This window comes from Lutra lutra, chromosome 8, assembly GCF_902655055.1.
Source record: "Lutra lutra chromosome 8, mLutLut1.2, whole genome shotgun sequence".
Taxonomy (NCBI): Eukaryota; Metazoa; Chordata; class Mammalia; order Carnivora; family Mustelidae; genus Lutra; species Lutra lutra.
This window is the reverse complement of record NC_062285.1, coordinates 52,318,745-52,344,635: the sequence shown is the minus strand read 5'-3', so window position 1 is coordinate 52,344,635 and position 25,891 is coordinate 52,318,745. Positions and strand designations below refer to the sequence as shown.

The 25,891-nt window shown below is 35.6% G+C and overlaps 2 protein-coding genes across 2 annotated transcripts; both read left to right on the top strand.

Moving 5' to 3' along the window:
• The first annotated feature begins 8,873 nt into the window (after positions 1–8,873).
• Positions 8,874–9,812, top strand: LOC125107227 (olfactory receptor 6C2-like). Its single transcript, XM_047742111.1, has one exon. The coding sequence runs from the start codon at positions 8,874–8,876 to the stop codon at positions 9,810–9,812; it is 939 nt and encodes a 312-aa protein (XP_047598067.1).
• Positions 9,813–24,701: 14,889 nt separating this feature from the next.
• On the top strand, positions 24,702–25,634 carry LOC125107240 (olfactory receptor 6C2-like). The gene has a single exon (XM_047742132.1). The coding sequence runs from the start codon at positions 24,702–24,704 to the stop codon at positions 25,632–25,634; it is 933 nt and encodes a 310-aa protein (XP_047598088.1).
• Positions 25,635–25,891: the final 257 nt, after the last annotated feature.

Here is a 25,891-nt window from a genome sequence, read left to right as displayed (position 1 = left end):
GGTTGTTTTAGTAAATTTCCTATATGCTAGGGTTAAAAAATAGTGACATAATAAGTTCACTGGTTTCCCTAACACTTCAGAATCTCTAAAAATGGGCAAATTAGAATCTTACAAAGAGTTAATCCTTAAAAGAGTTAATCCATTTTAGAAGATATCAACTCGGATTTTAGCTTTTGAAAAAAAAAATCTGAGTTTTATCCAAACATCAAGTGTCCTCTATTTAAAGGCAATGGATACATTCATTATCTTGATTGTGGTGATGGTTTCACAGGTATCTGCATAGGTACAAATTCATCAAGTTGTATACATTAAATTGTGCAGTTTTCTGTATATCAGTTATACTTCAATAAAACTGTTCAGAATAGAATAAACAGAATAAAACTTGGGAACATGAGAACATTTTATTTCACAAATTCATTTTCTAGGACTACTGTCTAAGAACTCTGTACCATTACAGAATTTTTAATCATCTATATTTGGGATGGCTCTAAGTTATGGAATTTTTTACTAAAGTATCTATAGTGTCATTTGATATTAGTTTCATGTATTAGATAATGTACCTGTACTTGACACTGGAAAAATATCAGAAGGTAGATTTTCATTTACAGGTTTAGAGAGGCCCTATCAAATTATTTTTCTAGTACGTTGATTCAGAGTAACTTCTGAAATGTCCAACATAGGCCTAGAAAGATATTCAGAGGAACTGGCAATGGGAAAGTAAAACTGGAAGGTGGACTTTTTTGTGTTAAAGAGAGCTAATTTCTCTCTTAAGCAGTATAAGCATACACTTTGTTAACCATAGGCTTAATGTTAAGCTAGCCGGTTAAGAAAAAAATCTTAGAAATATGATGAATATGTGAATATTAGGAAAAATATATACTCCCTACTCTTCATATTTCTCTCCATGTGGAGGGGAATTCTTTTAAGAGTAATTTTCAAAAGGTAAAAACAATACAATATTCATACAATTATTCAACAAACATATGCAAAGTATTTTATTCAACTAGTTAAACAATAAGATGGTAAGGCTGTTTGAAAGGAGAATTCAAGGAATAAACACTATATAATCAAATGATGACCCTTTGGTATCTATTAGATACTGAATTGATTAATATCCTATAGCACCATAAAACTGTAGTCTTTAGGATATCTTTTCTACTGAACAGAAATCTACAGTTAATGTGTTATTTTGAGGTTTGTGGACTTTAAGCAAAAAGTAAACAACAAAGTCAGATTCCTGTGTATTTTCCTGAATAATTAAAAAATTTTTGGATGAACTTGTAAAATAATGACATTGTAAAGATGGGCAGTCATTCTACTTTAATTCTAGGGTTTGAAGATTTTTTTCAATAATTTATTTATGCAATTCTCCTGACACTCTCCTATCTCTCCTTCCACTGGTGTTGAAAAGACTTATCTGACAAGTAGAATTAGGGGGGTTGGGTGGGTTTTTTGGTTTTGATTTTATCTCTGTAACTTTTCTTTTTTCCCCCCTCTTTATTTTTATTGTGGGAAAAAGTGTATATCATAGAATTCACCATTTAAAAAATTTTAAGAATACATACAGTTCAGTGGTACTAAGTATATTTACATTGTTGTCCAGCCTTCACCACTATATAGCTACACTACTTTTTCCATCTTCCCAAACTAAAACTCTATACCCACGACAGGTAGATTTTGAACAAGGATCTGGGTATGCTAGATCTATCCTGTTCCTTTTCCTCTTTCATGTTGTCTTTTCTACAGCTAGATTTAAAACTGCCTGAAGTCATTCAAAGAAGATATATCCCTGGTTGGTGGGGTAGATTTGGATCTAGTCCTGTCGATCCGATAGATATGACTAATTTGAGAATTTCTTATTGCAATGTTAAAAGCCATCTTTTCAATACTTCTGTTTATAATAAAACTGGAATTTACTTGCCTACTTTCTCTAAGTGACTCAGAAATCAAGGAAGGAATAAGGGTGGAATTCCTTCACAATCCCAACAATGGCAAGGAACCCAAATGCTTCTGTGAATATTATGTGGCATTACACATGGCAATATACTTCCGTTGTGATGAGCACTAGGTGTTATATGCAACCAATGAATTACTCAACAGTACAAAAAATAATAATTAATTATTACATATAATTATATATATACATATATACATACAGATATCTATTAAACTGGTCTTTGCCTTAGAAATTCCTCTTCTGATAATTTATACTAAAGAAATAGAAGATATTAATATAAAATAATATATAATATTATAATGGTTAAATATGGGAAGCTTTACCAAATAATGGCTTGTCCATAAAAAGAGTCTAATTCAGAAAAAAATTGTGATGCAAATCTATATTTTTATCATGGAAAAGTATTTACAGTTACCACTCAGAAATAGATTATATACTATTTTCAAGTATATTTGCAAATTTTTCCACTGAAAGTACAGACAAAGCAATTGTGTTGTCTTTTGTTCATATTTTGTTATCTCTGGGTTGAAGAGTAGCCAGAAATATCTTTTCATCAGAAAATTACTGTTTTGCCCTTACAATGCATCTAATAAAATTGTTGCACCTTATTGTCTCCAAGGACATGATTCCCACTGTTGCCTCTATTATATATTTTGCCAAAATGCAGTGCATATTAGAATCATTAGTTATGTTCAAACTTTGGTCACAGAGGACCTTTTCTTTACCCATATAGAGAGCTCCTTAACATCCATAACAGTCCAAGGTAACAAAACACTCATGTAACTTCACTGTGCAAAAGTCTGTCTTTGCCCAGGGAAGTCAGAAATCATCTGTCAAAAGCTTCTAAAAATCATATTAGATTGCTCATCATTTAAAATAAATGACAGGGATTTTTTTCAGGTTTGCTATATAAGAAATTTTTTCCTAGGTTTCAAGTGGAATAGAATCTTTAAGGAGAGTTTGTTGACAACTCAGAGAACAATATCTGCAGTAAAAAAAAATTGTCTGTGACTGTGTATGTGTCTGTGAGTGGAACATTTGTACACATATTTGACTCCACATACACTTCCAGTTTCATCATGAGAACCATCACGATTACACAGTCACCTAGAGCCATGATTACCTCCCATAAGAGTAAGTATATTCTTATTTGGTAATTTCAGTTTCTTTCTTCATTCAACATTCTAGTTCCTTGGTCTCTATAAAATATCAGACTGATCTACTCAAATATGAGATGGCAATAAATTGACTTGTATATCTCTGAATAAGCAAGTAGTTATTTTAAATGTTATTTCCTTGTAGAAAAATTAAATTTTAAGGGATTTGACTCACTGGAGATATTTGATACACACATCAGTGGAGATGGGTCAATACTTGTTCACTCTTTTCATCTTTAGTATCTATACCAATACCAAACATATCATAGGTTCTCAACAAATATGTTTTGAATTAATTCATAGAAATAGGAGGAACAAACAGAAATGACCTGGCCCACAACATCACACTTACCAATCAACATATATTTATACCAAGATGCACCTGTGCCTTCATCAGAGTGCCACATTATTAGCAATGTTGTTCTTAGCAAACAATTAGCTAATTATAAACACAAATACTCCTTGAACTACACGAAATTGAAAATACACCTGAATTAGAGTGGTTTACCAAGACATTCACTTAATATCCCAGGATCACAAAAGATAAGTGTTGGTGATCAGAAAGAAAGGAGAGTTTGGCAATCTGGGCTGTACTCTGAATTAGAATGCCACAAGGAAGCACTGAGAACTTTAAGGAATCTTCTCAGTTTGGTTCAGAGGGTTCAATTCCTATATGATCCTGTTTAAAAGGGTGCCCAGTTATCAGTTAATTATTTCTCCCCTTGACCATAGATTAGTGCTACTTTTCCACAGAGATGCCTACAATCCGAGGTAATTTCCTATCTATAGGACTCTAATGTTGTTTTATGTTACTGTCTTGATAGAATTAACATGCTTCAATTCACCAGACTTTAGAAAAGCACACTTCTATGTTTCTTGTTGGGTCCAGACTGCTAGAAATTAGTGAAACCATTCATATAACAAACTAATCAATTTTTCCAAAAGAAATCCTTTTCTTTCTTGGACTGGAGGGGGAAAAAAGGACACAGACTCTTCATTTATGAAAGGAAATAGCTGTCTACATAATTAGTAACCTACTGATAGTTGAGAAAGAAATCTGAAATACCTATTGCCTCATGTCCAAAATTGCAGTGTCAAAGAACTCAACCCTTAGTATTTCTTTACAGAGCATTAAACAGGTTATCAGAGGCACCAAAATTCACAAGATTTATAAAAAATTCAAGAAAGGGGTGCCTGGCTTGCTCAGTCAGTTAAGTCTTCTACCCTTGATTTTGGCTCAGGCCATGATCTCAGTGTGATGTGTTTGAGTCCCTCCTCAACTCTAGCTGAGCATGGAGCCTGCGTGAGATTCTCTCTCCCTCTCCTTTTACCCCTCCCCCCATGCTCACACACATGCCTGCTCTCTCATTCTCTCACTCTCTCTTTCTCTCAATAATGTTCAAAATAAAATTTGTCAACACTGACAAGTTGGTCATAAGAGCTATCATAAGCTATCATAAAAGCTAATGACATACTATGTGGTGACATAATATAATAAAAAATAATAATAACGATAAAAAGGAATAGTCATAGACTACAGTGGGAATATTAAGAGGAAAAGCTACTTCTATCTTAAAGGATTATGCATAGATTCCTAGTGAAATATATACCTAAACCAAAACTTTGAAAGAGGGATAGGGTGGGAAGAGGGTGCAAGTATAAAAATCACTAAAGACAAAAGGATCAGCATATAGGAATTTCCACAGATAATTTTAAGCACGTCCTTTTATGGGAACTGCTAGTAAATAACTGAACAAAATTGAATGAGGAGATGTGAAACCAGCAGACTGATTTGTAGACTGTACTCTTTGTCACTATGAACTACTATCTTTCTTTTTATTGTACTATAACTAAGTATTATATTAGTTTCAGGTGTACAACATAATGATTCAACAATTTGATATGGTACTCAGTGTTCATCAAGGTAAATATATACTCTTAATCCCTTTATCTAGTTCACCCAGGCTCCACTCATCTCCCCTCTAGTTACCACCAGTCTGGCCCCTCTATTTAAGAATCTGTTTTCTTGTTTGTCTCTTTTTTTCTTTGTTCATTCATTTGTTGTTTCTTAAATTCCACAGATGAGTGAAATCATATGGTATTTGTCTTTCTGTGACTGACTTATTCCATTTAGCATTATATCCTGCAGATCCATCCATGCTGCTGCAGATGGAAATATTTCATTCTTTTTTAAGCCTGAGTAATATTCCATTATATATCATAGTGGTATATGCATACTAAGATGGTAAGATAGTAGCCAGCATAAGTATACTAGGAGACTAGAACAAGAAATTCTTTCAACTGTATAAATTAATACTGGAAATATTAGAAAGATCTCCATATGCTCACTAAGAAACTTAAATTTTATAATGAAGGCAAAAGGGAGTGATGGAAAGGATTAAAATTACTGCTTGGGTTACAAAAATTCCATTTACAAACTCTGAAAACAATATATAAAAGTTTATTTTTTAATTCAACTTAGTATCAGTGTCTTCCCTCTCTACCTAATTCCACCATCTATCTATCACATTCTCATGAATCATTACCGTATATCTATTGCCACCCTCAACCCAGCTTCGCCTTAATTCTGGTACATTTGCACACTTCCGATATTAAGAGGTAAAGAAATATCAGCATCCATCAGAGTTGGCATTACCAAAATATGCATCATCTTTTCAGGTCCTCAAATACCTATTTTGTCTCTACTACTTTGGGATCGACCTCTTGTTTCCATTCCCATATTACTCTTATGGTCTAGTGTATAAGCTTTAAGACACTTTTAGTATTTCTGCAGCAAATTGCAATACAGGAAAATGTTGGAAGCATCAAATGTTCCATTTTAGTTTCCTTGTCACCATTAGGCATGAGAACAACCTTCTTCTAATTCTATACCAGTCTTGAAAATGGAAAAACTATGTGACTTTCTAAAGCCCTTTTAGCCTGTGTTCAAAGAGCAACTAATTACTTCCTATTATTTTCCTCCTTAGATCTCTACAAGAAAAAAAAAAAACTGCAGAAGTGCATCTCATGTTCTTTCCTTCTGTTATTCTGGCTCTGTATCACTGGAAGATAGCAAAGGGCCCCAAGCATAGAGATCTCATGCAGAACCATCAAATCCCCAACTTTCTTATCCCCTGCTAAACAAATTTCATAAATTATCTAAAAATGAAAAGACTTGTCCTTAGTCACTACTCTGAAAGAAATATTTATTGCCTGAAAATATTCCATTAATCTAAATGCTTGATGCATTTGAAACGTAAAATCCATAAATATATTCCTTCTTCTACTCTTGTCAATTATGTAAAGCCAAAATGAATTAACTTTCATGTAACTGAGAGATGGATCAAGAGTTTTAAGGAAACATCTAGTATGGGATGAATGTCAGTTAATAACAGTTCAGAAACATTTTTTTCACAAAACATAAGGGAGAGTTAATCATATCTGGGCTTTTTAAAAAATGATTCTGATTGCATTGATTTTTAAAATATTGAAGGGAGAAGCAAAGACATATGTTAAAGTGTATGTTAATATGCTTTTGCAATATTTTAGCTATGAGATAAAGACACCCAGAGTAAAATTAGTATTTTGAGTGAGAGAGTAAAAGAAACAAATTAAGAAAAGAACCAAAATGGCAAGACCAAGTGTTAAACTGAAAATGGGAGAAAAGAAAAAGGAACAATAAAGAATGTCCTTGTATGAGACTAAGATTGACCAGAAAGGATATACAAATCTGAGAGGCATATTTAAATCTTGAAATATGCACATCTACAGGACTCTAAATAAGAATAAGATAACAAAATAAGGATACTAAGTGTAGTTAATAATAATGAGTGTTTGCCATATTCCAAATGCAGCTGTATATATCTTATCTATATTATCTAAATTTCTCAGTATAACCCTAAGATGTAAACATTATTTTACCTGAATTTTGCACATTAAGCAAATTGCTTAAAGACACTCCAAAAGGAAAAAGGGAAAGTGTAAACTCAAAGCCTCTAAGTCAGATCTAGATGTCCAGAATAAGCTGAATGTTGAAATCAGAACCCCGTAAAGATGTATTTTTCCCTGGCAATATAAATTTGGGGATTACCAGCCTATTTGAAATCACCTTACTTATAAGAATCACTTCATTTATAAGAGAGAGTGAAAGAAAGGATTTTCTAGAGAAGAGATTTCAGATGAATAAACAACCACAGGGATGAGGGGGGGAAAAAACCATGAAAGAGAATAGACAAAGCAGTAGGAAGAAATTCAAGGAAATGTGAAATAGTGGGAATAAAGTTGTAAAGAGTTTCTTAAATTAGCAGCTTATAGTCTCGTATGCCACGGAGTTTGAGTTAAGTGAAAACTGAATTTTGTTTAATGAGTGAAACAAAAGGGAGGCTAGTGGTGACCTTGGCTAGAGTAGTTTAAATGTTGCAATACTCAGATGAGTTGATCTACAAATGGTTACTAGGACAGAGGAGACAATTACCATATAGGTGAAATTTAAGCAAAAATGTGTGTAAGTATAATTAAGAAATGGCTAAAACCTCTTAAACCTGATATTGCTAAATGTCATTAGTAATGAGATGGTTGATGGTGTTTCAAACTGAAATAAGACTAGCCAAAAACAAACAAACAAACAAAAAAACCAGGGATAGGGCTCTTCAACTCTATAAACATACTTCTAACATTCCCTTACTTCTTTCTAATAAATTCTGAATCCAACACATTGCTATGCAATACATCCAAGGAGCAATATGTCATTCCCAAATGTGTTTAAAAAGAAACAATGGAAGTTCAGTTTAGAATTTTAGTATCAAGAATCTGCTCTTAAGGAGAATCCTTTGAAGCGAAAAGAGGGGGAAAAGTTCTCAGGATCTAAAGAATACAAAATAGTAGCAGTTAGAGTATGCTAGGACTTTTATTATTAAAGAAATCTATAAGAAAGTACTGAATGAGACATTACAATCCCAAACTTCAGCTTGCAACCTGGAGAGAAATACTTCTTAGCACAAGGATATCCTAGGAAGCATCAAAATATATCACATAGATATTCTATTCTGAAAGTAGAAAGAAAATACAGCCAAAGGTAAATATTACAATGTTAAATGTGTACCTTTGAAGTAAAATTTCTGTGGTAAAAACCTGAAGAAAAAATTGGACTGTTAACACACTCAAATGAATCTTTAAGAAAATATAGCCAATAAAAATGTCTTCTTTCCAATAAAAATGTCATAAACACACTTCCAAGAAGATGGTCTAAATAAGCTGACACAGGGTAAACTATGCAGTAAGTACTCATTGTCTGTTTAACAACTAACACACATGTAAACTTTAGTACTGGGATTATCTTGCCAAAGACCATTTCTAGTTTTTCTTAAAATCGTCTCTACGGGAAGCATGTCTGCAGATAGAAAATTTGGGGAGGGCAGAATTGTTGATTCAAAAGCAACTTATGGAGATAGGATTTTTTTTCAATGATGTTTATAAGATGATATATTAAACTGACACCAAGTATAGCTAAGTTGTAGATTTATTAGAAGCAGCAGCAGAAAATAAATATGTGATTCAAATGTGAATCGTCAGTTTGTGTGACACCAAGAGGTATTCAAACATCGTCATGTGTTATGTGCTCACTTCTCAACTAACCAGATGTATAGGAATCACTCTCAGATTTACTTCTGTTAAAGTTAGACACTGGCCAGGACTTTGGAGTTCTTCATATAACCTTCTTTATTGTTTCAAGCAGATTGGGCAAAAAACAGTAGTCAAGGATGAGAAACCAAACAGCACTACCAACTTTCATCTTGCTGGGACTGACAGAGGACCCTCGACTGAAAATTTTGCTCTTTATCTTTCTATTTCTTTCCTACATGCTGAGTATATCTGGAAACCTAACCATCATCACCCTCACTCTGATTGATTCCCACCTTAAAACACCAATATACCTTTTCCTCCAAAATTTCTCCTTCTTAGAAATTTCATTCACAACTGCTTGTGTCCCCAGATTCTTATATAGCATATCATCTGGGGACAAGTCCATTACCTATAATGCTTGTGCCAGTCAACTGTTGTTTACAGACCTCTTTGCAGTAACAGAATTTTTTCTCCTGGCCACCATGTCCTATGACCGCTATGTAGCCATCTGCAAACCCCTGCATTACCTGACCATCATGAGCAATAGAGTTTGCAAGAACTTCATCCTCTTCTGTTGGGTCGCAGCACTGATCATCATTCTCCCACCAATTAGTCTAGGTTTGGGCCTGGAATTCTGTGATTCAAACATCATTGATCATTTTTGTTGTGATGCATCTCCTATCCTGAAGATCTCTTGCTCAGACACATGGTTGATAGAACAGATGGTTATCGTCTGTGCTGTGTTGACCTTCATCATCACCCTCATGTGTATAGTTCTTTCCTACATTTATATCATTTGGGCCATTCTAAGGTTTCCCTCTGCCCAGCAAAGGAAAAAGGCCTTTTCCACTTGTTCTTCCCACATGATTGTTGTTTCCATTACTTATGGCAGCTGCATCTTCATTTATGTCAAACCTTCAGCCAAGGATGAGGTAGCTATTAATAAAGGGATTTCACTTCTTATTACTTCTGTCTCACCAATGTTGAATCCCTTTATTTACACACTGAGAAACAAGCAAGTGAAGCAAGCTTTCCATGACTCAATTAAAAAAATTGCATTCCTCTCAATGATGTAAAGTAGAAATGAGTCTATGAATCCAGCTGAAACGAAGGACAAAGAGGCTTCTAAAACAGTTCGTCTCTATATCATTTATTCTCCAGTCATCCAGACACTCTCACTTTCTTTTTAAACAGCTTACTGTGAGCACTATTCCACTTTTTACTCTCCGCTAAAACTAAACTCTGTGCCTATTCGCTCTTAGTGTCTGACAAAAATTGATGTTTGCCAAACATGTCGGATATTATCCCTGAAAACACAGTAGACTACATTTTTTTTTTTTTGCCATATTTCTACACTGTCAGGTGTGACTATGTAGCCTCTGTTATAGTTAACAGAATGGCTGTGGAAGTGATGGGCACCGTTTTTAAACCTGGCCTATAAAATATCTAATACATGATTCACCAACGCTTTTTCCCCCACCTACCAGCTAGATGCCAGTTTAATGATTTTGTAAAGCTTCACATTGGTGATGAATGAAGCTGATTTTCCATCTCAGCTATAGTCTTCATCCAAAGATGGCAGTCACAGAAAACTTGATAAAGCTTCTTCCTTGCCCCACCTCAACTCAGTTGTCACCAGACTGGACAGGTAAAATATTACAGAACTATCCCTGTCACTTAGTTAAGGGAACCACATTCATAGTTACCTCTATTTTAGCTAAATGGATGAAATTATGACCTCTACTAAAGAATCGCTAGAAGTATGTACTGTTGAATTTAATGGTATGAATATTATGTCTTGACTATTGGCATTCTCCTCCTCAGACACCTATAAATTCAAATCTAGCCCAGAACAACCATATGAGGAAAATAGTACGAAAATAATATATACAAAAAAAATAATATGTACAAAGTTGTTAAGTTATACTACCCACCCCTCTTTCACATCTCCTGGTCCTATAAACCTCTCCAGTTAAGTCCCCATATTACTTCTTTTCATCTTCACTGTGAGGAGACAATTATTTAAATAAAATTTTATTTTTATTTAAATTTTGTCAACCATTTTTTTAAAATAACTAGTGTTTAACTGCCCTTTCCAATTTTCAAGGAGTCCATTGCATTGAGAGCATTATGGAATATAATATGTCTATATAATATTTTGTTTTTCTTGACCCTTTGTGTACATTGGTAAGAGTAAAATATGTAACTGTATCAGAAGGAATATATTCCATATACTCTACAAGGGATTGTGCAAATAGATGTAGTCCCTCAATCTCTTGCAGATTCCCTAAGCTTAAATTTAGTCCCCTGTACAAAGGTTTGCTATTCTAAATCACAATCCTCACTACATTTGGAACTCTTACAAGCTAAGATAAATTGAATAAATCTGAATGAGCATTTTAAGATGTGCATGTTGAGCTAAAGTGGCTTTCTCACACATTACAATTGATATTTCACTAGTAATTCTTTAGTGACATCTTAATAATTGATCTTTATTCATCTTATTCTTTGAAAGTATATTTCTCTGAAGATCTGTCATTAGTTAATCCCTCTTAAGGGGACTTCACCAGGTGATGTCTTCCTTTCTGCTACCATATACCCTGCCCCCTGAGTCCTTGGTCACAGCTTTGACTCAACACTACTAAGGCCAGGCTGTCACCACTCTGCACTCCAACCCTGGGACCTAAAATGCAGCTATGACTAGACTGCACTGTTCTATGCCCAGCCCACTGAGGCACTACTGCTCTCTCCCTAGAAGTGGAAACACTGCCCCCCACCTAGTGGGCACCCTCACACTCATTTGGAGACTCAAGTCTTTTCCCACCAAAGCCCGTTTGAAAAAGCTGCAAGAGGCAACTGCTGCCTCAAATTTGTAGACATCAGTGCAAAACCAGTAGAAACATGAGAAGGTAAAGCCATATGACACCATCAGGGAAGCACAGTACTGAGAACAAAGTACTATTTCCACTACTGAGAACAAAGAAATGGAAATCTGTGAGTTATGTGAAGTAGAATTCAAAATAATTATTCTGAAGGGGATGAATAAATTGCGAGGCTCTAACTACAATGTGGATAATAATTAATAATACTGTATTATATACTTGAAATTGGCTGGAAAATCTTAAGCATTTTCACCACAAAATTAAAAATTATATATATATAAGGTGATGGATGTGTTAATTCACTTGATTGTGGTATTCATCTCACAATGTATATGTGTATTAAATCACCATATTTGATTTTATTTGCCAATTATTCCTAATAAATCAGGAAAAGAGACACCTATATATAAAAAATAATCAATTAATAATAAAAATAGAAATAGAAAGGCCCATGAAATATAAAAACAGAAGAATCATAAAAATCTTGGGAGGTATTTCTGAAAACTATCAAGAGCAATCATTTTGCCTTTTCTTAAAAGATTTTTTATTTTTTATTATTTGGATAGTTATATTTACACTAAGCATTAATTACACATTTTACAGCATTAATATATTAGAAAAATTGTCCTTATAATCTTACAAATACTTAAAATGATGTTGAAATAAAAGAAAAGAAAGTTGCATTTTGCCTTGTAATATGGTACTTATTATTGCATACCTGGCCTCTTTCTGATGTTAATGTTATTTATATCTGTGTCTCAGGATATTTTCCCCAGCTCCGTTTGTTCCACTCTGTATTTCCAAAATCTTACATAAGAGATACATTAATAATGTTTAGTAATAACCACCAAGGACATATGTGCTTATTCCACTTAAATGAAAATGGGTTCAATTTTACCAATTCAGAAATATTTTCCTGTGCTAGAAATATCAGAATATCAATTTTTACAGAAACAGAGATCCTTACATACCCATTTAAACTATTATAGGCTCTGTAGTTAACAGGGTAAAGAAAACTTCTCTTGGGCTCACAAGGAGGCAGGCTTCCTGCTAAAAACTCTTCATCTTACATAGATGGTGGATCACTTAGTGAAAACTGCAATTGCTTTAAACTCTCTGTGTAAGTCTGTATTCACAGAATGAGTAATCAGAGCCCACCCACCTATCTCCATGATAAGACATTCCTGGATGACTTTTTTCACCCTTTGCAACTTTAGGGTTCACTAAACATCTGAGATCAAGACTATCAGAAAAGTGTTTTTTTGGCTTTTTTTTCTTCCTTGAACTCTAGAATGATGTTTTCTCTGGGGAAAGTGTCTAAAACAAAATAACGGATATGATGTGTTATTTTAATAATATATGAAAGGTTTCGACAACTATTAAAGAAGTGTGACTTTTCAGGATGAGTGAAAAATATATGACAGTCACTGACAACCTGTTTTTATGTATCAATACAATGAAGATCATCTAGAATGAAGATCATCATGGAATTTGGGAGGACACTCTTAAGCATCCTCTGCCAGGAGAGGAGTCAAGATGGCGGAGAAGTAGCAGCTGAGACTACTTCAGGTAGTGGGAGATCAGCTAGATAGCTTATCTAAAGATTACAAACACCTACAAATCCAACGGGAGATCGAAGAGAAGAAGAACAGCAATTCTAGAAACAGAAAATCAACCACTTTCTGCAAGGTAGGACTGGCGGAAAAGTGAATCCAAAGCGCCGGAAGATAGACCGCAGGGGGAGGGGCTGGGTACTGGCGAGCGGCGGAGCAACGGAGCACAAAATCGGGACTTTTAAAAGTCTGTTCCGCTGAGGGACATCACTCCAGAGGCTTAACTGGGGTGAATCCCACGCGGGGTCAGCGTGGCCTCGGGTCCCGCAGGGTCACAGAAGGATCGGGGGTGTCTGAGTATCGCAGAGCTCACAGGTATTAGAATGGGGAAGCCGGTTACAGAGACAGAGCCGAGGAGTGACTCTCAGCCCGGGGTTACCTTGAACCGGTCGCAGGCTCGGTCAGCTCGGAGCGCGGCCCGAGGCCACGGTGGCGGGAGTCATTGGGCGCTGTTCTCTGGGGGCGCACTGAGGAGTGGGGCCCCGGGCTCTCGGCTCCTCGGGCCGGAGACCGGGAGGCTGCCATCTTCATGCCCGCCCTCCGGACTCTACAGAAAGCGCTCAGGGAACAAAAGCTCCCGAAAGCAAACCCGAGCGGATTACTCAGCCTGGCCCCGGGTCAGGGCGGTGCAACTCCGCCTGGGGCAAAGACGCTTGAGAATCACTACAACAGGCCCCTCCCCCAGAAGATCAGCAAGAAACCCAGCCAGGACCAAGTTCACCTACCAAGGAGTGTAGTTTCAATAACAAGGAGAGCGGCGGAATTCCAGAGGAGGAGAAAGCAAAGCACGGAACTCATGGCTTTCTCCCCATGATTCTTTAGCCTTGCAGTTAAATTAATTTTTTTTCCTTTTCTTTTTCAATTTTTTTCTTCTTCTGCTAAATTTTTTTAACTTTTACCCTTTTCTTTTTTAACATTTTTTAACTAGTTTATCTAATATATACATATTTTTTCCTTTTTATACTTTTTCTTTAGTGGTTTTCTTTTTTTAATTTTTTTTCTTTCTTTCTGAACCTCTTTTTATCCCCTTTCTCCCCCCCCCCCACGATTTGGGATCTCTTCTGATTTGGCTAAAGCATATTTTCCTGGGGTTGTTGCCACCCTTTTAGTATTTTACTTGCTCCTTCATATACTCTTATCTGCACAAAATGACAAGGCAGAAAAATTCACCACAAAAAAAAGAACAAGAGGCAGTACCAAAGGCTAGGGACCTAATCAATACAGACATTGGTAATATGTCAGATCCAGAGTTCAGAATGACAATTCTCAAGGTTCTAGCCGGGCTCGAAAAAGGCATGGAAGATATTAGAGAAACCCTCTTGGGAGATATAAAAGCCCTTTCTGGAGAAATAAAAGAACTAAAATCTAACCAAGTTGAAATAAAAAAAAAGCTATTAATGAGGTGCAATCAAAAATGGAGGCTCTGACGGCTAGGATAAATGAGGCAGAAGCAAGAATTAGCGATATAGAAGACAGAGAATGACAGAGAACAAAGAAGCTGAGCAAAAGAGGGACAAACAGCTACTGGATCATGAGGGGAGAATTCGAGAGATAAGTGACACCATAAGATGAAACAACATTAGAATAATTCGGATTCCAGAAGAAGAGGAAACAGAGAGGGGAGCAGAAGGTATATTGGAGAGAATTATTGGAGAGAATTTCCCCAATATGGCAAAGGGAACAAGCATCAAAATCCAGGAGGTTCAGAGAACCCCCCTCAAGATCAATAAGAATAGGTCCACACCCCGTCACCTAATAGTAAAATTGACAAGTCTTAGTGACAAAGAAAAGATCCTGAAAGCAGCCAGGGAAAAGAAGTCTCTAACATACAATGGTAAAAATATTAGATTGGCAGCAGACTTATCCACAGAGACCTGGCAGGCCAGAAAGAGCTGGCATGATATATTCAGAGTACTAAACTAGAAAAACATGTAGCCAAGAATACTATATCCAGCTAGGCTATCATTGAAAATAGAAGGAGAGATTAAAAGCTTCCAGGACAAACAAAAACTGAAAGAATTTGCAAATACCAAACCAGCTCTACAGGAAATATTAAAAGGAGTGCTCTAAGCAAAGAGAGACCCTAAAAGTAGTAGATCAGAAAGAAACAGAGACAATATACAATAACAGTCACCTTACAGGCAATACAATGGCACTAAATTCATATCTCTCAATACTTACCCTGAATGTTAATGGGCTAAATGCCCCAATCAAAAGACACAGGGTATCAGAATGGATAAAAAAACAAAACCCATTTATATGTTGCCTACAAGAAACTCATCTTAAACCTGAAGATACCTCCAGATTTAAAGTGAGGGGGTGGAAAAGAATTTACCATGCTAATGGACATCAGAAGAAAGCAGGAGTGGCAATCCTTATGTCAGATCAATTAGATTTTAAGCCAAAGACTATAATAAGAGATGAGGAAGGACACTATATCATACTCAAAGGAACTGTCCAACAAGAAGATCTAACAATTTTAAATATCTATGCCCCTAACGTGGGAGCAGCCAACTATATAAACCAATTAATAACAAAATCAAAGAAACACATCGACAAGAATACAATAATAGTAGGGGATTTTAACACTCCCCTCACTGAAATGGACGGATCATCCAAGCAAAAGATCAACAAAGAACTAAAGGCCTTAAATGACGCACTGGACCAGATGGACATCACAGATATATTCAGAACTTTTCATCCCAAAGCAACAGAATACACATTCTTCTCTAGTGCACATGGAACATTCTCCAGAATAGATCACATTCTTGGTCCTAAATCAGGTCTCAACCGGTATCAAAAGATTGGGATCATTCCCTGCATATTTTCAGACCACAATGCTCTGAAGCTACAACTCAATCACAAGAGGAAATTTGGAAAGAACCCAAATACATGGAAACTAAACAGCATCCTTCTAAAGAATGAATGGGTCAACCAGGAAATTAAAGAAGAATTGAAAAATTCATGGAAACAAATGATAATGAAAACACAACGGTTCAGAATCTGTGGATTCTGACAACAAAGGCAGTCCTGAGAGGAAAATATATAACGGTACAAGCCTTTCTCAAGAAACAAGAAAGGTCTCAGGTACACAACCTAACCCTACACCTAAAGGAGCTGGAGAAAGAACAAGAAAGAAACCCTAAACCCAGCAGGAGAAGAGAAATCATAAAGATCAGAGCAGAAATCAATGAAATAGAAACCAAAAAAAAAAAAAAAAACAATAGAACAAATCAACGAAACTAGGAGCTGGTTCTTTGAAAGAATTAATAAGATTGATAAACCCCTGGCCAGACTTATCAAAACGAAAAGAGAAAGGACCCAAATAAATAAAATCATGAATGAAAGAGGAGAGATCACAACGAACACCAAAGAAATACAGACAATTATAAGAACATACTATGAGCAACTCTACGCCAACAAATTTGACAATCTGGAAGAAATGGATGCATTCCTAGAGACATATAAACTACCACAACTGAACCAGGAAGAAATGGAAAGCCTCAACAGACCCATAACCAGAAAGGAGATTGAAACAGTCATCAAAAATCTCCAAACAAACAAAAGCCCAGGGCCAGATGGATTCCCAGGGGAATTCTACCAAACATTTAAAGAAGAACTAATTCCTATTCTCCTGAAACTGTTCCAAAAAATAGAAATGGAAGGAAAACTTCCAAACTCATTTTATGAGGCCAGCATCACCTTGATCCCAAAACCAGACAAGGATCCCAACAAAAAAGAGAACTACAGACCAATATCCTTGATGAACACAGATGCAAAAATTCTCGCCAAAATACTAGCCAATAGGATTCAACAGTACATGAAAAGGATTATTCACCATGACCAAGTGGGATTTATTCCAGGGCTGCAAGGCTGGTTCAACATCCACAAATCAATCAATGTGATACAACACATTAATAAAAGAAAGAACAAGAACCATATGATACTCTCCATAGATGCTGAAAAAGCATTTGACAAAGTACAGCATCCCTTCCTGATCAAAACTCTTCAAAGTGTAGGGATAGAGGGCACATACCTCAATATTATCAAAGCCATCTATGAAAAACCCACCGCAAATATCATTCTCAATGGAGAAAAACTGAAAGCTTTTCCGCTAAGGTCAGGAACACGGCAGGGATGTCCGTTATCACCACTGCTATTCAACATAGTACTAGAAGTCCTAGCCTCAGCAATCAGACAACAAAAGGAAATTAAAGGCATCCAAATCGGCAACGAAGAAGTCAAACTATCACTCTTTGCAGATGATATGATACTATATGTGGAAAACCCAAAAGACTCCACTCCAAAACTGCTAGAACTTGTACAGGAATTCAGTAAAGTGTCAGGATATAAAATCAATGCACAGAAATCAGTTGCATTTCTCTACACCAACAACAAGACAGAAGAAAGTGAAATTAAGGAGTCCATCCCATTTACAATTGCACCCAAAACTATAAGATACCTAGGAATAAACCTAACCAAAGAGACTAAGAATCTATACTCAGAAAACTATAAAGTACTCATGAAAGAAATTGAGGAAGACACAAAGAAATGGAAAAATGTTCCATGCTCCTGGATTGGAAGAATAAATATTGTGAAAATGTCTATGCTACCTAAAGCAATCTACACATTTAATGCAATTCCTATCAAAGTACCATCCATTTTTTTCAAAGAAATGGAACAAATAATCCTAAAATTCATATGGAACCAGAAAAGACCTCGAATAGCCAAAGGAATATTGAAAAAGAAAGACAAACTTGGTGGCATCACAATTCCGGACTTCAAGCTCTATTACAAAGCTGTCATCATCAAGACAGCATGGTACTGGCACAAAAACAGACACATAGATCAATGGAACAGAATAGAGAGCCCAGAAATGGACCCTCAACTCTATGGTCAACTCATCTTCGACAAAGCAGGAAAGAATGTCCAATGGAAAAAAGACAGCCTCTTCAATAAATGGTGTTGGGAAAGTTGGACAGCCACATGCAGAAAAATGAAATTGGATCATTTCCTTACACCACACACGAAAATAGACTCAAAATGGATGAAGGATCTCAATGTGAGAAAGGAATCCATCAAAATCCTTGAGGAGAACACAGGCAACAACCTCTTCGCCCTCAGCCGCAGCAACATCTTCCTAGAAACGTCGCCAAAAGTAAGGGAAGCAAGGGCAAAAATGAACTATTGTGATTTTATCAAGATCAAAAGCTTTTGCACAGCAAAGGAAACAGTTAACAAAACCAAAAGACAACTGACAGAATGGGAGAAGATATTTGCAAATGACATATCAGATAAAGGGCTAGTGTCCAAAATTTATAAAGAATTTAGCATACTCAACACCCAAAGAACAAATAATCCAATCAAGAAATGGGCAGAGGACATGAACAGACATTTCTGCAAAGAAGACAATCAGATGGCCAACAGACACATGAAAAAGTGCTCCACATCCCTCGGCATCAGGGAAATACAAATCAAAACCACCATGAGATATCACCTCACACCAGTCAGAATGGCTAAAATTAACAAGTCAGGAAATAACAGATGCTGGCGAGGATGCGGAGAAAGGGGAGCCCTCCTACACTGTGGGTGGGAATGCAAGCTGGTGCAACCACTCTGGAAAACAGCATGGAGGTTCCTCAAAATGTTGAAAATAGAACTACCCTATGACCCTGCAATTGCACTGCTGGGTATTTACCCTAAAGATACAAACGTAGTGATCCGAAGGGGCACGTGCACCCGAATGTTTATAGCAGCAATGTCTACAATAGCCAAACTATGGAAGGAACCTAGATGTCCATCAACAGACGAATGGATAAAGAAGATGTGGTATATATACACAATGGAATACTATGCAGCCATCAAAAGCAATGAAATCTTGCCGTTTGCGATGACGTGGATGGAACTAGAGGGTATCATGCTTAGCGAAATAAGTCAATCGGAGAAAGATAACTATCATATGATCTCCCTGATATGACAGAGAGGAGATGCAACATGGGGGGTTAAGGGGGTAGGGGAAGAGTAAATGAAACAAGATGGAATTGGGAGGGAGACAAACCATAAGTGACTCTTAATCTCACAAAAAAAACTGAGGGTTGATGGGGGGAGGGGGTTTGGGAGGGGGGTGGGATTATGGACACTGGGGAGGGTATGTGCTATGGTGAGTGCTGTGAAGTGTGTAAACCTGGTGATTCACAGACCTGTACCCCTGGGGATAAAAATATATTATATGTTTATAAAAAATAAAATTAATAAAAAAAGCATCCTCTGCCACAATCGCACCCTCATTTTAAGCAAGAACTATGCAAAAAAAAAATTAAAAATTAACAAAAACTATGCATAAAATGTGTAAATTTTATTTCCATTGAGAGATTCGTTTGCCGACATTTACCAGTGGGTGATCTTACTCTCTAATAGTCATTTACATTTTAATGTAAAGTCTATTTTTAATCTCTTGTATCTTAATGTCAATGTCAATTTCATGACAGTGTTCTTAATAATGCAAATAATTAACAGCTGGGAGAAAATGGTGTGTGTGTGTGGTTTTTTGTTGGTTGTTTTTTTTTTTTTTTATTTGTTTTTTTTTTAAGAAAAGATACCATCTTCAGTACATGCAGGCTGAATGAGGTGGCTTGGGATGAGTTACTTATCTGGAATTGTGGTGATGGGAATGGAGGAGATGTGTCTGAGCTGCAGATCCAGTTCCTTTCTATATCACCGTTGGAAATGCTGTGTTGTCCCTTAACCTGGTATTGACATGCCACAGTTAACTGTGACCTGTTCTTACTTCACTTTACTTTTCTATATTCTGTAGGCTAAACTATGGGACTAGGTACAAAGTGGAAGATGATATCTGTCCTTTCTAATTATTAAGAAGGAAACTTTTTAAGGCAACCCAGTGAAACTCCATGTAGCCATCTAATTGAGGCCTCTAAAGCAAATGCTTTTAATTCAGCAACGTGGGAGAATGACCATGTATGCAGTGATTGAAGATGGGGAGTACTTGAGTTAGTTGCTATCTAAGTAATCAGATCAGAGATTAAAATCACAATGAAATACCACAACACCTACTAGAATGTCTAAAAGTATAAAATTTGATCATACAAAATAAGTGGACCATATGGAGTGCCGGGATGGCTCAGTCAGTTAAGTTTCAGCCTTCAGCCCAGGTCATGAGCCCAGAGTGCTGAAATCAATCCCCACATTGGGCTCCCTCCCTCTCCTCCCTGCTCTGGCTCTCTCTTACTGTCTGTCTGTCTCTCTCTCTCCAGTAAATAAATAAAGTCGAAAGAAAGAAAGAAAGAAAGAAAGAAAGAAAGAAAGAAAGAAAGAAAGAAAGAAAGAAAGAAAGAAGAAAGGAAGGAAGGAAGGAAGGAAGGAAAGAAGGAAGGAAGGGAAAGACTCCTACACCACTGGTGGGACTGTAAAATCATGTGACTGCTTTGGAAAACTGGTTTCTTAAAAAGTTATATATATACTTTCCATATGCCCCAGCCATTCCACTCCTAGGTGTTTATCCAACCTACAATGAAATGAAAGGATATGTCATTAGAGAGATTTGTGCATGAAGGTTCATAACAGCTTTATTTGTAAGTGCCTTAAAGTTAAAATGACAAAATATCTTATATTAGGTGAATAGTAAGCAAATTATGATATATCCACAAACGGAATTTTTCTCAGAAATAAAAGGAGTGACTTACAGATACACATAATAATGTAGATGAGTCTCAAAAACTCATGCTGAATTTATTTATAAGCCAGATGAAAAATGGTTGTCTATAAATAGCAGCAGTAAGAGTAGGGAGGTAGGGACCAAGAAGGAAGGATTTAAAAAGGGGCACAAGAAAACTTTGAGGAATAATTTATATATTTATGATTGTGATTATGGTGTTATTTTCTTGGGAACATACAATATGTCAAAACTTATAAAATTGTACACTTTAAATGTGTACAGCTTATTGAATGTCAATTATATCTTAATAATGCTGTTTAAAAACTAAAAAAAAACAAAAAACAAAAAAAGATAGATTTGACTCTATAAAACCATGAACTATATGCCAAAAATCAGCAATGACACTTTTAAAGACTTACTAAAATCTTAAAATTCATATTTAACTTATTTAAAAGAGCAAGATACAAATAAGCATAAAAATAAAAACAATGTACTAAAGCCTAATTATGGTGACACAGATTTGATCCAAAATAATCTATGGCTCGGATTATACAAATTTTTTAAAAGCAGAATAATATTTTTATCTAGAAATTTCACTTCCATCAATCATTATCACACACACAAAAATTTTGTATGAAAATGCTTTTGATAGAATAGTTGATAACTATGGAAAAAAAGGAACACTGTACATTTAATTTGGGCATTGGTTTAAAATTGCCAAAATATTCATACAGCCAACATTATTAATACTGAATAATTGGAAAAAACAAAGGCATATCATGGAATAAATTAATAAATGTTTAAATATATGAAAGCATATGTTTTTATTGTGGTAAAATATACATAACATAAAATTTACCATTTTGACCATTTTGAAGTGTAAAATTAGTAGCATTAAGTATATCTGTGTTACTACATAACCATGAAGCATATGTTTTGTATCCAATTATAAAATAAGACCAAAAATCTTTATGCATTCATAACTAATACTTATAATGCGGTTGATATATTTGGAGAAGAAAATCTGAAAAGGTAAGTTCTATAATGCAAGCAGTAGCCTTATAAAATTATATAAACTTTTCTTTGTGCTTATCTGATTAAAATTAGCCAATGATAATAAAACATTTATATAATAAAGGATTTCATTCATAACTAAAGGATTATAATTTCCCAAATGCCTTAGTGGATGTGAAAGTTTAAAACAAATTAACTATGTAACTTGAATGATACAGTTGCCCTCCTGACCTGTTTCAAATGATGCTCTAAAAATCCTCCTATCTCCAAAGGCAGAGTCCCCACTGAAGCCAGTGTTACTTGTGTTTTTGCCAAACTTCATTACTCAGAAAATCAATGACTCTTGACTGTAGGTCCCCAAGGACCATTCATTTTTTTCACTCTTAACATTTTCTGGAAATTAAAAAGATAACCCACATTTGACATGGTGTATGCATTTTTTCTCTGCCGTTATGATTTAAAATTCATTTCTCCCACCAGTGGAGAGAGTTCCTGAGACCTTAGGGTAATTTATTTTCTTTTCAGTGATGGAGATAGTAAGAAAATATTTAGAGGCTTCTAACAGCATTAAGCCCATTACCAAGTCTGTCCAAGTTGTTGGAGAAAGTAAGCAAAGGGGGTTCTATGCATTCCCAGACATGTCAGTGAATATGAAGACATAAACACCTTTATAAAAATATGACTTTTAACATTGTGGTCTTGATATTGGCTATGGTAAAACAAACAACAGAAGCTCTGATCTACTAACAGAAAAGTAAGTACAATAAAGTTTGTCTCTTTGACTGTGGTTCCCTTCATAGGCTCTAGGTTATATTTACATCTAAGAAAGAAAATAGATTTGCAGTGATGATTTTAATATTTTCAGTGTATCTAAGATATATGCATGATACTTCATTTTTTAGAATGACTTTCCCTTGTGTAGATAAATGGCATTGCCTGGAGCATTGTATGCATAAGATACGTAAATAAATCTGTATCTAACTTAATGTAAGAAGTATTTAGGGTAATTTTGAATAGATATCCAACCTCAAATTTAAAATAAAGTGTCTTCCTATAAGAAGGAAAGGATAAGTGAATTGGGGGAAATTGGACAGAGAGATGAACTACGAAAGACTGTGGATTCTGAGAAACAAACTGAGGATTTTGGAGGGGAGGTGGGTTAGATGAGCCTGGCGGTGGGGATTATGGAGGGCACGTATTGTATGGAGCACTGGGTGTGATGCATAAACAATGCATCTTGGAACACTGAAAAAAAAAATAAAAAATAAAATAAATTGTCTTCCTATATATAGAAGTATATAAGCATGCACTCATATTCCTCTTCCCATCCCTGAAAAGAGCACCATAATGACTGAAATGACAGCATCTCATGACAGAGTCCTGTGCTCACTTTGAAAACTCTATAGAAAGACAGAATAAACAAAATCAGTTAGTTACACTTTCGTGTCAACTTACTAACTTCCATCATGAAGTAGGTTATAATATCTTGGGGAAAAAATGACTATATTTTGAAAATTGGATAATGTTCAACATTTGGGGGCTGAGTAAGATTTCACTATAATACACATTATCTCAGAGATTCAGAGAAAACATGAAAGGAAAGTGGGTGGGCTGCAAAGTATATAAATATAAAATATTCCTTTTGCATCTAAATTTGATAGAACTATTTGATAGTGGTTGAATAAAAAACTAAACTTCCTAGAAGGATTCTAACTTTTGAGTAAACCTTGATCCTCAGCAATTTTTCTATATATTAGAAACACTGTGAATGAGGCAAATAGTCCCAAACATTTCTGCAAAAAACAATTCTACCCCAATCTCAGTGAGAAGAGAACACAGTAAATTAAATAATAAAGTGAATTTGCTCATAACACAAAGAAACTTGGTATGCCAGAAAACCTCAATGTTTAAGATCTTGATTGTGTATTGGACTTATCTGAATCCCTATAGGTATGACATCAATGAAAATAAAATAATTCATTCACTGGAAGATGAGAGAGGGAAGAGAAGGCAGTCATCACTTGTATCAGCAGTAAAGGTAACACAAATTCAGCTGGTAATGCAAATATTCAGAAAGATAAATAGCTAGGCTCTGTAGCAGGAGGTAGGGGAATCAGCAGGTTGTGAAGTTGTTCATAAGAATTAAGCTCACTTAACCTAAAAAACACACCAAAGAACAAAAATCTTCTTTTGGAACAAAGACCTCCAGTTTTGTTTTGTTTTTAAAGATTTTATTTATTTATTTGTCAGGAGAGAGAGAGCAAAAGCAGGGTGAGAGGCAGGCAGAAGGAGGAGGAGGCTCCCTGATGAGCAAGGAGCCCAATACAGGACTTGATCCCAGGACCCTTGGATCATGAACTGAGCTGAAGGCAGATGCCCAACCTACTGAGCCACTTGGGTGTCCCTAAAGACCTCTAGTTTTGCTCTAGTGTCTAAATAGTGAACCCAAGTTATATTAGCACTGTTTTTCTAAAAAGACCCAAAGTGTCAAGAAAAGATATGAAACTGAGCATGAAATTTTGTGACTCAGTTTCTCAATAGGAGAGAACATTTTTACCCTTAAAATGACACTCCCTCAGTAATCTACTTGGTCACATGGGAAAATCCTAAGTACAGGATAGGCATAAAATGTAAGTATACATATAATATATATTTATGTTAAAAACATAATGAAATATAAAAGCTTGAATACATTATATTTTAGAACAGTTAAAATAATCTATAAGCAATGAGAACATTTATCTGAATATCACATGCAGGTTGGAGAGAAGTCAGAAGTCAGTGATGAGAAACGGTACAATAACAACATTCATTCTGCTGGGACTTACGGATGACCCTGAGCTGCAAGTTCCGATTTTTATCTTTCTCTTTCTGACCTACACACTGAGTGTAACTGGAAACTTGACCATCATTATACTCACTTTTGTGGATTCCCACCTTAAAACACCCATGTACTTTTTCTTAAAAAATTTCTCCTTCTTGCAGATCTCCTTCATATCTGCCATTATTCCCAGATATTTGTATAGCATAGCAACAGGTGACAACGTTATTACCTATAATGCTTGTGTCATTCAAGTGTTTTTTACCGACTTCTGTGGGGTATCAGAGTTTTTTATGCTAGCCGCCATGTCCTATGACCGCTATGTGGCCATCTGCAAACCCTTGCATTATGTGATCATCATGAGCAACAGTGCCTGCAGGACTCTCATCATCTGTTCTTGGATGGCTGGTTTATGTATAATAATCCCACCACTTAGCCTGGGTTTAAATCTAAAATTTTGTGACTCTAACATAATTGATCATTTTGGCTGTGATGCATGTCCCTTAGTGAAAATCTCATGTTCAGATACATGGTTCATGGAATGGACAGTTATAATCTGTGCTGTGCTGACCTTGAATATGACACTTACATGTGTGGTTCTGTCATATGCTTATATCATCAAGACAATTTTTAGATTCCCTTCTGTTCAACAAAGGAAAAAGGCCTTTTCAACCTGTTCTTCCCACATGATTGTGGTCTCCATCACCTATGGCACATGCATTTTCATCTATATGAATCCTACAGCAAAGGAAAAAGTGACCATTAATAAAGTGGTTTCACTGCTCATTTTCTCTATTTCACCTACCTTGAACCCATTTATTTATACTTTGAGAAACAATCAAGTTAAGAAAGCCTTTGAGGACTCAGTCAAAAGAATTTGCCTTACTCTCAATTAAATAAAAGAAATATTATCTTTAAAATATCTCAAAAACAAGAATAAATGTCCACAGGCATTTTATTTTGAAGTCTATAATCTTGTTTCTTAATAACATATATTTCTGTTACATTAATTTTCTCAACACTTTTTTAACCAACCTTCCATTGAGCCCTGCTCATGCCATTCTTGTGTTTTGATTTTTCAAACCAATATTTGATAATTTTGCATATCAATTTCTAAAAAACTATCCTGAAGAGAAATTAACTGCATGATTTT